This window comes from Centruroides vittatus, unplaced genomic scaffold (genome assembly GCF_030686945.1).
Source record: "Centruroides vittatus isolate TY-2023 unplaced genomic scaffold, ASM3068694v2 contig_866, whole genome shotgun sequence".
Classification (NCBI taxonomy): domain Eukaryota; kingdom Metazoa; phylum Arthropoda; class Arachnida; order Scorpiones; family Buthidae; genus Centruroides; species Centruroides vittatus.
This window is the reverse complement of record NW_027122565.1, coordinates 696,955-714,734: the sequence shown is the minus strand read 5'-3', so window position 1 is coordinate 714,734 and position 17,780 is coordinate 696,955. Positions and strand designations below refer to the sequence as shown.

Below are 17,780 nucleotides of genomic sequence, written 5' to 3'. Positions count from 1 at the left end.
TCATTATTTGTTTTTCAATCAAGATTATGTCACGTTTTTGATTTCTTTGATGTGGAATTCAGATATAAATATTTTAAAATAAAAAAGGATTTATGAAAAGATATAGCAATTTTAATTCCTTTGTTCTCTTACAGCAGATCAGAGTTATTTACAAATAATACCCTATCATTCCACATACAATCATTAACAAAAAATAATGAATATAAACAAACTCAAGTAGTTAGAACAGATTAAGAGCAACCATAAACAAAATGTAATCAGAGCATGAGCATAAAGTAACCATTCATTGAAATTTACTAATCTGTTGAAATTGACATTTAAGAACAAACCATTTTTGAATAGAATATCATAAATAAAACCAGTATCTGTGTCTAGTTTTTCATTTTTATACTTTTCATTGATTCACTTTTAAACTCAAATTGATGAAATTTTCCAATCTAATAAACATATTAAAAAAAAACTATAATCTCTCATACCAACAATTCGAGATCCTACTGGTAATATCACCCATGGATTATCAATGTATGCCAACTGCTTTCCTGTACACAAACTACCACCATTTTTCTTTCCATCAAATCTAATTCTGTAAAGTTTTTCACCTTGACTTCCATTTAAAGCATCTAAAATGACAGCTCGACACCAGCTGTGAAGGAATGATAATTTTGAAGCAATAACTTGCATTCCAATGACTAGATCACTGAAAAGTATAATAAGCTGAATTTAGTTTAATATTTTTTAATTTTTATGTTTTGTATTGTATATATTTTTATATGTTAAATAAAAATAATAGCAATAAACAAACCTTCTCTCTACACGTCCAATTGAAGGAAGATTTGGCCTAGAAATTGCTACTTGACCCAAATGTATTACTTCAGATGAAGATTCAATGATACGGCTGTTATTTTCATTAAAAGATCTTGAATTTTGACAAATATTATTCTAAAATAATAAATTCATTTCATTAAAATTCTTCCAGAAAAAAAGAAAATTATATACAAAAACATCAATGCTTTTTCAATTTATTATTGGAATATTTCATATCTCAGAATAATTCAAACCTAAATACTAATCACTAGTCACTAAAAATTTGATAAATTTTAAAAATCAAATTACAATATATAAAAATGCTTAATGCAATTTTTAAGACTAATACATAATAGTTTATAGTTCAGTAAGAACAATTGTTAGCACTTTTAGAATAAAGTTAAAAAGAAAAGTTCTAATGCAAAATTCAAAGTTTGACTAATTTTGCATTTGTTAAGTTTATTGCATTGTATTCACATTATATTTTATTGTCCTTCTAATCTATCAGTCATAACTACTTTTGATAAGCTTCAATAAAAAAATTTTGTAGTCAAAGTTTTGGGTACCAAATAATTAAACTTACACTTACCCGATAATTAATATTTAAAGATTTATCTTGCATAAAATCTAGAAAAAAGAAGTTATTAAAATGAAATCACTTTTAATATATAAAGAAAAGTATAAAATAAACATACAACTTTCTGGTAACGGTGAAAGAATGATACCTTCTGGTAATGATTGATTTTCCTGAGCTTCATCATCACTTATATCTATTATCTCTTTCTTTTGTAAATCTCTGTAAATAAAAGTTTTTATAGCTAATAAGTTCTTGTTCCAAAATATTAATTTGCTTTGTATTTCATCTTTTTAACTAAAGCTTAAAATTAATTGAAGAGCATGATAAAAGTTTGCTTCAATAAGTCAATAGTATAAATTATTCAATATAATTAATATATTATTTTATTCATACTCATAAATCATAATAGCATTTTATTATAAGTTGCTCATTTTAAGTTTGTTATTAATATATATTTTTAAAAACATACATTAATAATGAACTTAAAATGTGCATGATATGTTAAAATCTTATTATGGCTATCCTAAAATATTATGAACTTTACAACACATTCAATTTAATGGACTTTCAGCAAAGTGGACATTACTTCCCCCAATTAGTCTTAAACTGAGGGTTTACTATATTTTTGTTTTACTATATACATTTTTAGTCAGTTTATTTGGTTTAAACAACTCTTTCATAAAATATATTATTATATTATAATAAATGCTGTCTGCTTTGTTTTATTTATTAATTACCTATGTATAAATTAATTAATCATATAAAATATGTACCGAAACTCATTTTTCAGTTTAGCAACATCGTCTTCAAGTAATTTAAACATGTTTTCTACTTCAATTTTTTTCCCTATGTATAAAAAACAAACAATAAATAAATATTTTAAGTTCAATAACATCAAATTTATTTTAATTATAGAGAAAAATTCAAGCGCATTACCTTCTAGAGAATTCCATTTTTCAGAAAGTGATTTAATTTCACATCTTTCTACTTCTAATAAATTCTTTTGTTTAAATATAGAATGAATTATTTCTGTTAAACGAAATCTGTTCTTGCAATTTACTTCTCCTTCACTTAAACGCAATTTTTTTGAAAATGGTTGGAATTCATCTTCATTTAATATATATTCCATATTTTTATAATGATTACTATTCCTACTAGAATTATTAAAGTTATCATTCATTGGAATATTTACTTGTTCATTAATTTCATGCAGTTCACAAACTGGATTCAATGGCGGCATGTCATCATCTGAATTATATAATCCATCAGATAAATAGCCATTTGAACTTTCTGGTAATATTTCAAGACCTTCATCAGGTGGAGATTGTGGTAATAATACTACTTGTAAATCATCGTGTGCTTCCTGATTTAACTGTTCTGTAAAATGAAAAGATTTTTTTTAAACAGTCAGATTAATATTGAAAATTTTAATTTACATTTCAAAACTAAAATTGCTTCAAAATTGCTGTTCTGAACTGTTTTCTTGATAATATTTCATTCATTAAATCTTTATTAAAAAAAAGAAAGGTAATTGCTAATTTTACATTTAATGTAACAAAGTATGACAATAAAAATCAGAATAACTAAAGTTTAATTACTCGTACATACTTATTTTGTAACATACACAAAACCTATATTTGAAATTTTTGTTATATATAACTTTTTAAAATATAATTATAACAATGATTTTATTTTCATATCTAAAAGATCCAGTAGAAAGTATCAAACAATAATAATGATGACAACTATAAGGTTAAGAGAAAATATATAAATATAGAAAAATACGTTATAAATATGATTTAGGAGTGTATCTCATTCCTGAAAACCTTTGAAAATTAGTACAGGCTTTCCCATTATTCCTTATATTCAAAATTTGAACAGACACAGCCAAACTATGCTACCGAACATTCTCCAAATAACATTAAAACACTACAAAAACCTATCAACCAATTATTCTAAATCAAAAGAACTAAATGATAGTGCTGATTAGGTTAATCAACAAAAAAAAAAATAAGCTAATTTGAAGAAAGAAAAAAAATGTGACATAAGCAAATATGTAAATTAGACATTTCTTTATTTAAATGTAAGAAAACAATAGTTAGTTAAGAAAGGAAATAAAATAGAATAAGTAATTATTTATTGTGATATTGCTACAGTGCAGGATTGCAATTTTTAATCATATTTTTAATTTGTTTAATTTAATTCTCTCCACCTCAAATTAGTAGTAACTTGCCCTGTTCATCATACTTTTCCTTTAACAATAGTCATGCCAGTCATCTATCTAACACCTTTCGGGGGAAATTTTTGAATTGAAATAAAGTGACTTCCGGTTTGCATCAGAAGTTCCTACATAGTTAACCTGCCCTCCTGTCCCTAAGGTTTCCATATCTAATCTTGTCTTTCATCTATATAACTCTATTCTCAAAATTAAGAAAAGACAGACAAACAGAAGGACAATAGTGGAAATTTAAAGGTCTACATTTTTTTCAAATTGCAGCCCAATAAAATAAAAATGAAAAAGTAATCACTGACAGAGTATAATGCATAGATAAAATTTACTAAACTGCAGAACTACATTAAAATGAATAGCACACACCTAACAAATTAAAGCATGGTGTAATAAAACAAAGAAAATGGAGATTAGAAACTAAGAGCCATCTAATTGGAGTGTGTGGGAATTTCAATCTTTTCACAACTTGTAAATAAAATATTTTTATCTCATAGATATCAAATCAACACTTGTATCAAATATTTTATGTAATAAATCAGAGATAAAAAAAAAACTCATTTGATCATATTCTTGTATATCAAATACACAAAAACAGAATCACGCTGTATATGAGTTGTCCATAAATTATGTAAGGTATTTTGGGGTGGATGGGGGTCAAGGATTTCTTACAATTTCTTACTCAGGAGTAGAGGGGTAATAGATCTCGTCTTACATAATATTCTTATTTTTTGATCTCGTTGGATGGTGGAATTTTGAATTTGATTTTAATTGGGTGGTTTATGTTAAGAACACTCATTGTACTAACGCCATCTCATGTGATGTGATAGAATAATAATTGTAAAAATGCAAAAAATAAACTTAGATGATGTTTACCAAAGATTCTTCAAGTCGTATAAAAAAGCACATGCTGACAAGAAGTGATAACGTTCAAAAAGATGCAAATCTTGTATGGACCAAAGCAAAAGCTTGAGACAATACCGATACACTATTTTTATACAATAACATATAAACCATTATGACACTCAAGATAAAAATTGAATAGTTGGCTTATTGTCGTATTTTAGTAAGGTATGTTGTATATAAGTTGCTTTTTATACTTTTTTGCTTTCTTATCAATAAAGTGTTATGAACTTATATATATAATTATTCTTTTTTATGAAACAGAATTATTATAACCTAGTCAATTAAAAGAAAGAGTCTGAAGTCATTGCAAAAATAATAACTAATTTGGCCCCTAACCAAGATAATAATACTCCTTTTCCTACTGCAAAAAGCATCAATGTTGAGTCTACTATTGAAAATAGTATATCTTCGCCAAAAGCTTATTAAAAAAAAAAACATACAAAACTCCAGCTCAAGATGAGGACACTGAAAAAATTACAAGTTTAAAAAATAAATTGAACATTCAGCTTTTAGCTTGAGATGCCAATCTAGGAGGAGACACATCACTAAATGATATTAAAAAAACCAAAAATTAACTAGGTTTAGCCAAACAGAATTTGATATAAAAAAACAAGAAAATGCCAATTACCAGCAAAAATTCAGAGCTGCTCAAAAAAACAAGCTGAAATTCATATGTGAATCTAATGTGGCTGCAGCTTCAATTTTGAAATTAAAAAAAAAAAAAAAAAAAAAAAAAAAAAAAAATGATGGGAGACTGCAGGTTGAAGAGGAGTAGCCAGTTTTGTTACAAACTATTACAGAAATAGCTTCTTTTGGAGGTGCAATGCATGATCGTTGCCACACACATGAAACAAGAGCATGTAAAAACTCTCGACAAGTTGCATAGAAAGCTTTTGGAAGAAGGTTTCAATTTATCTAGAAGCACTACATATTTGCGACTTCTTCTGCAAAATTCTAATACCATTGAAGGAAAAAGACATGTAACAACTGCTCCCATGAAATTATGCCAAGTTCAAAATGATATTCATAGAGCTCACCCTGTTAGTTGGTTTTGTACAGCCTCGATACATGCTTTAGAATCGCTAGCACATATGCTAGCGATTCTATCTTCTGCTCTTGGACCAAAACAAGTTGCATTTATTTCACAAGATGATAAGGCATGGGTGCCTATCAGTCTAAAAGCAGCACAGAAACAATCACCTATCCTAATGCATGTAGAGTACAGAGTAAAGCTTCCCAATCACAATTTTATTGTATCGGAAAGACACAAATTGATCCCATCAGTTTAAGCAAGTATAGTGATTAATAGACTGCAAGGACTGGGAGACCCTGAAGCAGTGAGTTACTCAAGGTCAACTTATATTGCCACAAGAAGTGGAAAACACAATAAAATCGACTGCTGCTAGCCATACCACAGATTTTGAGCGCCTATTGAAACTGAAAGAATTTAACAGTATAATGAAAATTAACGATCAAATAAAGCCAGTAGATGCTGAATGGATGTCTGAAGATATTGAGAGTACGGAATCTCCTGAATTAAAAAACAATGAAGTTTCTGAATCAGACTCTTTGCCTGTGATTGAATCACTTGATAATTAGCTGAAAAATCCATGGGCAAGTGAAAATTGAAACTAATATAAAAATGAATATTATGACACTGATTAATAATAATAATAATAAAAAGATTGTTAATAATTAAAAAATAAAGTTCTTAAAATAAATTGTTCATTCAAAGTCATTAAATTTTTACATTTTTAAATTTATTCACATAAAGTCTTTTATAAATAATAGTACATATTAATTAACTAATTAATAATTATATATTTTATACCTAAGGTTTTTAGGGTTTCATAAAAAAAGTTTTTTTGTTAAAATCTTTCTATAAAATCATGCTTAAATATTACATAAGATAGGGAAGGGGGTATCAAAGAAAATATTATGGTTTCTTACACAGGGGTGGGTGGGGTCTAGAATGGCCGAAATCACCTTTATGTAATTTATGGATGGCCCCATATTATGCTACAATAGATCTGATTTCATTAATCTATTATAGCAGAGTATATATTTATAGTACTTATTGGCAATAATTATTCAGATTTTCAGGAAAATAATATTTTAAATGAAAATCATAGCGTAAAAATATTATTATAATTAAAATTTTTATTTACAAAATATTTTATTTAAATAAGCAGACTGTTTAGATAAAATTGCTATCATAAATATAATTTATATACAATCACTTACTATATTGTTCAAAAGAAGGCTCTATGTAATTTTCTCTTGGAGGACGACTAGGAACATGAAATATAGTTGGAACTGCATTCCATACCAAATGCTTTTTACTCAGTGGTGTATGAGAAAACATATAGTAAATATAATACTGACTGGCATCAAAATGATCTTCACACAGAGTAAGATTCTTATTGATAAAATCAATGTCATTTTTAAATAAATCCAGCCTATTACAATTAATAGCCCAAAGTGCACATCTGATAAAAAAAATTATAATTTATTATAATTTCAGATAAAATTAATCTCTATACAAACACTAAACACTTTAATAGTTTTTAGATAATTTAATGATATTAATTATGCAATGATAAGATGAAAGATAAAAATGAAAAAAATCCAAAATGAAAAGTTATATAGCTAATCAATCAGCCTTAAAATTGATCATTGACAACTTTAAATGGTACTTAATCTGTTAAAGCTCTGCATAGTGTGTCATTTTCTAATATCACACCATGTCACTTAGAGAAACAAATTAGGTAAGCTTTAAACGAATGAATTAATTACATTTCACTCAAATCAAACATTGAATTAAGATGAATTTGATTTAATAATACTTAAGTAACTTTTTTTGTTTATACAATCAGAATATTTGTTTTTTAAGAAATCAAACTTATCATGAAATGTTTAGTATTATGTGGTAATATGCAAGTAAGTAGTTGACAGGTGCATTTATGTTTATGGGACAGATTGTAAAGAATGGATTATTCAATTTTGCTTGGAATTTTTCAATGCCTGAAGCTGATTTTTTTGTATTCTATATAAATGTGGTGTATTTTATTTTAAATGATTTAACAAAAAAGGTATTATAATGAATTTAAATTTAGAATAAATTGGCTGTTCACCTTGTTCAACAATGCATTCTTGGATCTACTTCATTACTTATCGCACTCAAGAAAAGTTTATCCACCTTTTAATTCCCTGAACTCTCTGAGGTCTAACTCTGAAGTTATTTAATTGAGTTAAGAGTACTGATGAGTGGAAAGTCTATCAGGAAACTCATCCAGTATAAGAAAGCATTTAGAAGGACAAAAGGATTTTCATAGAGGAACTTCTGCTTGAACATTTCTAATGTTTCTAAAAGTTTCATGAATATTTTAGAACTGTTCTGAACTGGGTTCCTTGATACTTCCTAGTGGTAAAGCTTCAACCTCTTCTTACGAAACTGTTCTCTGTTTACTTGAGACTTATTTCACAAGGTCAGAAATTGATAATTCAAATCTAAGTTTTGTAGGCTCTCATCCAGGTCCCCAATACAAAATCCTGGATATTGGCTGGATTGGTGGTTTTCACTGTTAAGATCAAATGGATCAATGAATTATTTGATCCATTTAAATCAGCTGCAGCTGATGGTATCACCAGCTCACCTGCAATATGGAGCTGATATTTTACCTCCCATTTTTCTGTCACATTTATCAGGCCTTTATGGTATTAAGATATATATGTGATCTGCCTAGTAGCTGGTTAATGTGATTTTTAATCCTAAGCTTGGCAAGAAATGTTATTCTGAAACCATGACTTTTAGATATATTAGTCTAATATCTTTTAGGTTAAAAGACATTCAATAAGCTTATTGATAAGCATATTAATAAGTAATCTGAGAACATCTGTTTGAGTAGGTTCCATTCCTTCCCTTTGCTTATCAACTGTGATTGATTTTGGTCACTTTTATAAACATCTGTATTAACTGAAACTGAATCTGCATCTCATTTGAGAGTATGAAATTATTTACTCAGGTAGACTTGTTTATCTGGATTTTCCTTTTTTGAGTCCTGGTGACATTCCTCTGCTTTCCTTCAGAGATCTTCTGTTTTTTTATTTCAAGAAATTACCTATACCTTTGTAATTTATTGGGGCTTAACACGTTGACTGCCATCTACGAGATGACTCGTAGTTACCGTTTCTGCCTAGGACGCCACCTACGAGTTATATCGTAGTTTGTTTCCTTGCCATATTTGTGCAGCTACGATGTAATTCGTAGTATATCAGTGTAAATATGAATAGATAGCTTCAGGGGCAAGAACAAAAAATCAAGTTTGGCTTACATGAACAGAACATTTATTAATAAATGAACAGAAAATATAATCATAAAAAGTTTATTTAAAATCGAAAGCAAAACGATATTTTTATTGTTTGTGATAATTTTTAAAACAATCTTCTACGCAAAGGGCTGGCTTCTCAAGACAGATTGGACAGAAATAACGCGTTTCTCGGCGTTTTTTAGCTTTGGTACAAATTCGACATGGCTTTGTCAGATGTTGTTTTTTCTGAGTAGATGGGATACTCTGTAAATAGTGAAGCTTCTGCAATTTAATTTTTTTTGAAACTGGTTGAATCTCTTCTCCAATCAACGCTTTGACGAATGCTTCTCTAAACTTTATAAGTTTTATTTTAGAAGAAGTTGCTTTTTGAAAGAGTTTGTGCGCATTATGTATATATATTTCTATAATATGTAATGCAACCTTTTTGGGCCATCTAATAGTCTTTCTTAGAGCTGTGTAGTACGATAGCATTTGATCTGATCGTCAATGCCAGACATTCCATGATTATAATCTCGAATTATATTCGGTTTCATCGAACATTTTCCATTGCGATTGAACACCTCTACCATTTCAACAACGTGCATGTTTGAAATGGTAAGGACTTCTCGTTTGTCTTTCCATTTACATACAGTAACAGGACCATTTCGCTGCCAAATAAACTCCCCCATCCTCACCAAAAATTTTGTCAGATTCTGAATCACTTAGATTAGTGTAGTAATCAAGTTGTTTTTTAGTCAGTGGTCTTTTCTTATCCATTTTGGGATATTTATAATTTGATTATAAAAATAAATAAAAAATAACACTCTCAAAAAAGACGTAAATGTGATGTGCTCGCCTCTATATCCGATTTATTACTAATGAATTTAGACGCACATCTCCGATTGGCTGTAGCGAAGTGACAGGACGAATCGTGTCTGTGCACGAATTAACTCGTAGTTTGGCTTTAGCGAAGAGCTTTCTGTTACATAAGCCAACTACGAGATAATTCGTAATACCTTTATTTTAAGAAAAAACACATTCTATATGCTATTTGATTATTACTATGTACTCTGATTAGAGTTTTTAATAATATAATATAATTAAATTAAGTTGGCGTTTTACAACAGAATCCTAAAAAGTCATGTGGCAGTCAACGTGTTAAAATGGATCTTTTAGGTCAAGGTGCATTTGGCCTTCTGACTCAATAAACAATAAGTTATATTCCTTTAAATTTTAATTCAAGGAATGTTTATAGATGTAACATGTTAATAACAACCATAGATGTAACATAATAACAATAACAAAAATTAATTCTTTGTACTATTTAGAAAAATCAAATTATATTTAATGTTGAATTAACAGTGCACTATTTCATACCTCACGTACTGTACTTTTTCATATTCTGCACGTTATTTATACTAATCTAGAAATTGAATTTTTGAATAGAACAGTATTTCATTTATTCTAAAAAGTTTCCCCTTTCTTTAATTTTTCATTTTGATAAAATTGAAATAAATATAAATTTTGATTCCTTGAAATAAGTGATATTTTGTCTTTGCATGAACTGCCTTGGAGGGATGCACACTATTGGGAGATACATGTTACATGACTTTCCATGCGGGGCTTTAACAGATAAGTACCATTTAAATTATTCAAAACATACCTTCTTGGATCTTTTGGGAATGGAAAGAAATATAATTCAGGATTTCTATCTTGACTGTGACTACAATGACACACTGCACATTTTTTATGATTAAAGGGAACAACAATTACTTCAGAAATATCAGGAATAACCATTCCAATATTTTTACATAACATTTCTAGAGTTCTAGTTTTGGTTACTAAAGTGGAAAAAATAAATTATTAATGTACATCATATGAAAATTATATATATATGTATTTGATAACTTACATTTTGGTAATATTGGAACATAAGAAGAAAGCCTATTTGATCTTCTAATATTATCTTTAGTACTTGATTGATATTCTGACTTTGAACAACCATTTATATCTTTAATATCTTTGAAAACCTTCTTCACTGGTGAAGATTGTTTACCCATTGTCATTCTGATATTAATACCAGCTTCAGTTAAACTGAAAATAAAAACAGAATGAAGTTATTTTTTTACTCCTTTAAAAAATAATCAAAATTAAATTTTAATTTTGTTTTATTATTCTATTTATTGATACAACATAGCAGATGGTAGTTAATCTATCACAGCTGTTAGGCTTTCATCTGGAAAGCACATGCTATGAAAGAAAGACAAATTGTTCTGAAACTGAAGACTTACAATTATGTTTGAAGTAAAAAACAAATTTAAATGAATTATTAATTAGTCTTTCTTGAATTACTTGTATTAATTAAGTATTGAATTTTTCAGTGTTATTTAATTTTGAAGATTAATTCATTAAATATGCTGTATTTCAACAATACAGAATAATACACAGTAATAATAGTGTAATAGCTAGGCTTACCAGATGTCCCGTTTTGACCAGGATTGTCCCAGCGTTCTGGCCAGTTTGCCATTTTGTCCCGGTTATTTGGTAAAATTTTAAAAGTGCAGAATATACAAAAAGTAAAAATAGTGCAGCCTCGAGTAAAATAGCGATTTGGCAATTACCCCTTTGCTACACTCACTGTTGCCAATCTAAATATTTCGTATCTAGATCTAAGTACAGTAATACCCTAAACTTACGTGATAGGTGAGACCAAGTGATAACCACATAAGTCAAATTCGTGTAAGTCGGGATATAACTTCACATATAAACACATACAAATTATTTTTAATTGGGGCCGGAGACTAAAGAAAACAATAATTTAGAAAAAAATGTTTAATAAAATCTTAGATAATACATATGTATAACAAATTATATTATTAAAATCGTAAACCAAAGTTATTTTGATGTAGAAGGCTTCATAAAATCTAACAAATTCGCCTGATGGCTCAAAGATTTTTTTATCCCGCAAAATTTCCTCGTAGCATGCTAATAATTTTTTTATTTCTCGTTTTGTAGAATAAATGCACTCTTCTTTGGCATCTACATTTTCTAAAATTTGTAACCCTTTTCAATTAAACTGAGGTCTTCTGTCAAGTTTCCAACTATCATTCGATCATCTGATTGAACTGGGTCTAAAGAATCAAGTTTTGCCAATTCACAAATTTGCATTTTTGTATCGAAGTCTTTAATAATGTTAAACTTTATCTTTGGAATGTAAAGTTTTTTTCTTGTTTGATGCAGAAGAATCAGTTCTACTTCGTTTAGATGACATAGTATAGTCTCTCAACTCTCTGTAGATATAACAAACACAGAAATAAATAACATAAAATAAATTGTAGCTATGCGTCGATTCCATGCGACACATCCGAACATGTAAACTGAACAATAGTGTGGGGGGGAGTGAATAATCAAGAGTTGCATGGCACTCAAACAAAAGATGAATCGTCGAGATTTGAAAATTGCATAACTCCAGGTTCATGTAAGTTGGGGTAGCATAAGTCAAAGTATTACTGTACTTTTAATGTTGTCTAGATGTTTTCCCCAAAATGTATACCATATGGCCTAATGAATTTAGATGTTTTATTTTTTCATAGAATTTATAAAAGCACATAGCCTATGAGATCCAGATATTTTTATTTCATTTTTTTTAGATGTTTTGTTTCAATTAGAATTGGCAATACTGAAACTTACACTGGCCACGTCATTGCTGCGCATGTCGTATCTTAGTCGAGTTCAAATTGCTGGTCGGCATTTGCAACTATTTCGTACTGCACATTAAATTCATTTAATCTCTAAAATGTCAAAAAGAAACCACGTTTTTACTGATGATTGAAAAAAAGGCTGTGATCATATTGACCAAGTGAAATATGAACTGTGCTTTTCAGAATTTTCAGTAACTTATGGTGGGAATTCAAACATTAAAAATCACTTGAAATGTGCAAAACATAAGGCAAGCAATAAGCTTCCTCAAAGGTATTGTCATATTTTAAATGTACAGATTTAAGCGACAAAGAATTTTTAAAAAAGTTTGCACTAGTGATAAATATTAATAACTTAATAATAATACAGTCAAACCTGTTTTTATGCGGTGGATAGGGACCGCATAAAAAAAATGCATTAAAAAATTGCACGAAACTTCACGAGTGGCTATAAAAAATAGTTTTCACAACACAATTAAAAAAATATTTTTTTATGCGGTTAATAGGGACCGCATAAAAAAAGTCTCACATAGAAAATAACTCAAAACCGTACGAAATAGAATTTATTGACAATGGATGTCAGCACTTGACTGCATCGTCTCGTCTATCGTCTGTTTTACATATTTTTGTCCAGGTGGTGTTTTGTTGACTTAAAAAATAAATTATTTCATTTTTCGCATATTCATGCAATAATATTACTATAATAAGTTCATTTATGCTATAAGTTTATTTAGCTATAATAAGTCAACGTGAGACATGACAAATCGCATGAGACTAGTTGCCAACTATACCGCACAAAAGAAAAATCGCATAAAAAAAGATCGCATAAAAACAGGTTTGACTGTATATGTTTAGCTCAGTTATTAAAAATTGCTTTTAACTTGTTGTTTTTGTTAACAACTACTTTATTTAGCCCTTTCAATCATAGGTACTTATCCTAGTAGGCTTAATTTTCTGTTGCGACTATTTTCTCAAAATTGTCCCGGTTTGAGAAAAAAATATTATGGTAAGCCTAGTAATAGCATTAAAAAAAATTTTACTTCTAACAGGGTTCATAGAGTTTGTCATTGTAAATTTTCATGAATTTTTCATGTTAGCATCAAAAATTTCCACTAATACTGTTAGATTTAAAGTTTGTTCTGTAGTTATTGCAAAATTAGATTCATAACATGGAAAAAAATACAAAATTCTTTTTACAGTTGATGAAAACAGTAAATAGCTACCTCATGCCAATCAACATGATGATGTCATGGAGTGAAATTTGACATAATGCATAACCCAAACTATATCAATCAAATATCAATGTTAGTTTAGAAATATGCTTTGAGTAACTTTAGGGCTAATCCACACTATCAAACCATTTATGGTCTGATCAAATATTTATCAATTGTGCCCAATGTATGTATTTATTTATACTATGAATAATGCTCAGGTCTCGGTCTGCTCAAGTACATTAGACACAAATGATAAATATTTGGCAGGACTGAATGGCTTTCTAGTGTGATTCAGACCTTAATGGCAAGAGCCATTGCAGGTGAAAATAACATAACACCAACTTTTGGAAATCAACAGAAAATACATCTACCCAACTGTAACAAACAATGTACAAACTGACAAATAGAAGTCTATAATGATTAATTGAGATTAAATAAAAAATTAATTTACATGTTAGTTTAAAAAATAATGACCATACAAAGAAATTTGGGTCTATTTAAATTTTTATCCTTTTTAAAACTCCAGCCAGAGCAAGATGGTTAACAACTTAAAGATAAAATACAGTCTTTGTTAAAAATGACCAATGATATGACATTAAAAACACATATTTAATATATTTGATGACAGTCTTTTCTTGTAAGATCCAATCCCACCAACAAACAGCACTAAAAGTTTTCACAATATCATACAGGTCACTGTTGCATTTACGCACCATTCTGAAGACCCACGGTGGAAATTTTAAATAATCCTTGGGACAATGCAATTTATGTAATTATGTAAATATTGTTGAATTTCTGAATAATTTTCAAAAAAAGAGTTTATACAGAGTTTATATAGGTGGAAACAGATTTCTCAAAACTAAAGAAGCAAATTGAAAGGGGAGTGAGTCTGATTAGTCCTGACATGTTGCACTTGGCTGTTGCTGATATGATAACTCAATTGCAATATGTAGCTGAGAGAGGCAGGAAGCATGTTGAACAGTTCCTTTGATGCTGCTGCAAACAGTAATGCCATTATACACCCTACTTGCAAAAATAGTATTTATTTTTGAAACTGCTCATAGTTTTCCCAACGTTGAGATAAATGTTCCTACAAAATTTATCAACGTATCTCTAACAGTTTTGTCTCCAGAGTGATCTAAAGTGGTATACTTTAATTATAAACATACTATATTTTGTAGTTGATAATCCTAAGGCATAACAACAAATATAAATAAATTGAAAAATTTATTGATAAATAATTTCTTAATATTCTAAAATTATCACATCCACAAAAATGAATTTAAATTAAATAAATGGCATCAAACTAAAAGAATTAAAATTAATGTGATGTTTGTAAAGTGATATTATTTTTATTTACAATAAAATTTAAATAGATTAATTGTGTAATTTTTAATTACAAATATCTCAAAATATCTCAATATCCAAAAATTGATGATGATAAAAATATTTTAAATTCACTTTGCTACTTTTTAATTTCAATGATGACATTATGCCAAAGATAACTCAGTATTTATTCTGGTTACCTCGGCTAACATTTATTATTATTTATTCTGCTCAAGTTACTTGATAAGAAGAATATACAAACAGAACTCTTGAAAATATAAATTTAATTTCAGTTTAATAAGACAGTAATACAGTCAAATCCCATTATTAAAGTTGAAAGTATTTAAAAATTGATATTTAAAAGTTGACAGTAAAAATTCCATCACATTAGATGAAAATTCCATTTTAACTATTAGAAAGGAGATCTGTCTCATTTAAATTAAGGGAGATTATATGATACATTATGCATAAACAAATTTCATCAAAGTTTATTATTAAAAAAATAAACACTTTAATTCATCATGGATGATTTTCTTGTGTTGCAAAACTTTCGAGTAACCCTTGTATATACCTCCATGCCTGTTTCATCAATACAATCTGCTTCAAAATATATATGTTTTTCAAAAAGTGAATAATACTGGCATTATAAATAATGCCCGTATTAATGCATTACATGTATTATCTAATGCAGCAGTTTCCAAAGTGTGCACCACAGTGCCCTGGGGAGCCACAGCTTTCTCACAGGGGCACTGCAAAATATCACATTTTATTACATTGAATTGAAAATGAAAATAAAATTATATATCTAGCAGACCTAGTGCAAATCATTAACTCATTTAGTAATAACTGGTTTTGGAGGCCTCTACGAAATGTTTACTACATAGTGCTCTACTATAAATAAATTTCTCAATTGTTTTAGTTTATTGAACTTTCTCAGTACTTTGTGTTTGTTTATAAACAGCTCAGTTTCATGTGATTTTAGTGCTGAATTAATTTGAGATTGTATCAACTTAATATTGTTGTGATTAAGTCAAGTGAAGTTTTTGAAGTATTTCTTCTCATATGTATTTTAAAAAAATGGATCAGTTTTTACTAAACAGTAAGAAGTATTGGGAGAGTGAAAACAAAAGCACACCATCAACCAGTGGCAAGAGTTTCAAGCATAAATATTGAAAATATAATGACAGTTATTTGGACTTTGGTTATATGTAACAGAAGTCAGTGATGAAAAGAGGCCACAGTGTGTACTGTATATGAAAGTTTTAGCATGCTACCAAGTAAGTTGAAATGCCATTTAGAAACCAATTATCCTAGCATGGTTATTTAATCTTGTGACTATTTTACCAGAAAGTTAAAACAGTTAAATCAAGAAAAAGGTAGTTTTTATAAGTAGGCATCAATATTAAGCAATGCTTTGCTAGCATCTTACAAAATGGCACATAGCAAGTGTAAGAAACCTCATACCATCACAGAATTCATTCTATCATCTGCTGTAGATATGGTGAACATAAATTATGATCGATGAATCTGCTGGGAAGCAGCTTTCAAAAGTACCTTTGTCTACACCATCAGTTGCAGAATATAGTAGATGGCAAAGGACCTCAATAATCAATTAATTGAACAAGTAAAAGGGAAGGACTTTGGATTGAAGCTGGATGAGGCCACACATGATCATAATTTTATTCATTTGATTTTGCTGGTACAGTACTGTACAATTTACAGATGGTAACAACATTGTAAAAGACCTTCTCTTTTCTAAAAGTATCACTGTTGGTCAAGACTTCAAGATCCTTGGTACTTTTATATCCCAAAACAATTTGGAGTAGACCAAATATGTTGGTGTCTGTACTGATAGTGCTCATTTTATTCTAGCTGTTATAGAGGATGGCAGGCACTTAATATGAAGCAAAGCCCCTGATGCACAATGGATTGCATTATTTACAGGTAAGTATTCACATCAAAATATCTGAGTACTACATTGAACTAGGCCTTAGAATATGTAGTGACTATAGTAAACTTTATAAAAACTTGGTCGTTAAAGGCAAGATTTTTTAAAAAACTATTTGAGACTATAGGATCCATGCACAAGTCTTTGTTGTAGTACAGCATGTCACAATGGGTCTCTTGTGATAAGGTTTTGTCTTGTACATTTGAACACTGTCACAGCAAATTTATATTTTACTTGAAGACCATAAGTATGCCGATAATTTTGTGAATGAAGATTTTTTGCTAAAACTAGTATACTCATGCAATATTTTTGAAAAGCTGAATGCAGGGAAGCAACATGCATCTTTTAAAGTTGATTATAAAAGCTAAAATTTTTCAAAAAAAAAAAAAAAAAGTATGGAAAAGAAAAATGAATGAAGATGGAGACAAAGAATGTTTCCCCTTGTTGTGTGGCTGTCTGCCATTTTGTTGTGTGTAAATACTGTATATAGAATTAGAACTCTTTCTTCTTTCCTTAACCCGGGAGGGGTCGCATGACCCATTCTGACCCCCACCCCCTATTTCATGATCGACTGAATCGTTAATAATGAAGTTTTACCGATAGGACTCACAGTAGCTTCCTAAATTTATTGTCATTATCGGAACATATCGCTGTTACTCAGTTTTTCAGAACGCGTTAAGAGATAATTGCTCTTTGGGGTCATGGTGACCCGCAGCGACCCTTGACGTCTGCGTAAATTTGTATTATTAATGTAATGTAAATAAAATAAA

The 17,780-nt window shown here is 29.0% G+C and overlaps 1 protein-coding gene across 2 annotated transcripts in view; it reads right to left on the bottom strand.

The window, feature by feature from the left end:
- The window catches only part of LOC136982850 (histone-lysine N-methyltransferase SETDB1-like), a 99,996-nt gene that overhangs the window by 61,857 nt on the left and 20,359 nt on the right, over window positions 1-17,780 (bottom strand). For both annotated transcript variants that reach the window (XM_067279380.1, XM_067279381.1), the window contains exons 2-10: window positions 10,737-10,918; window positions 10,488-10,665; window positions 6,759-7,003; window positions 2,318-2,758; window positions 2,155-2,227; window positions 1,500-1,600; window positions 1,394-1,431; window positions 803-939; window positions 477-697 (exon numbers count right to left, since the gene is read on the bottom strand). In XM_067279380.1, coding sequence (XP_067135481.1) covers window positions 477-697; window positions 803-939; window positions 1,394-1,431; window positions 1,500-1,600; window positions 2,155-2,227; window positions 2,318-2,758; window positions 6,759-7,003; window positions 10,488-10,665; window positions 10,737-10,918 — 1,616 coding nt within the window. The remainder of the gene's footprint in view (window positions 1-476; window positions 698-802; window positions 940-1,393; window positions 1,432-1,499; window positions 1,601-2,154; window positions 2,228-2,317; window positions 2,759-6,758; window positions 7,004-10,487; window positions 10,666-10,736; window positions 10,919-17,780) is intronic.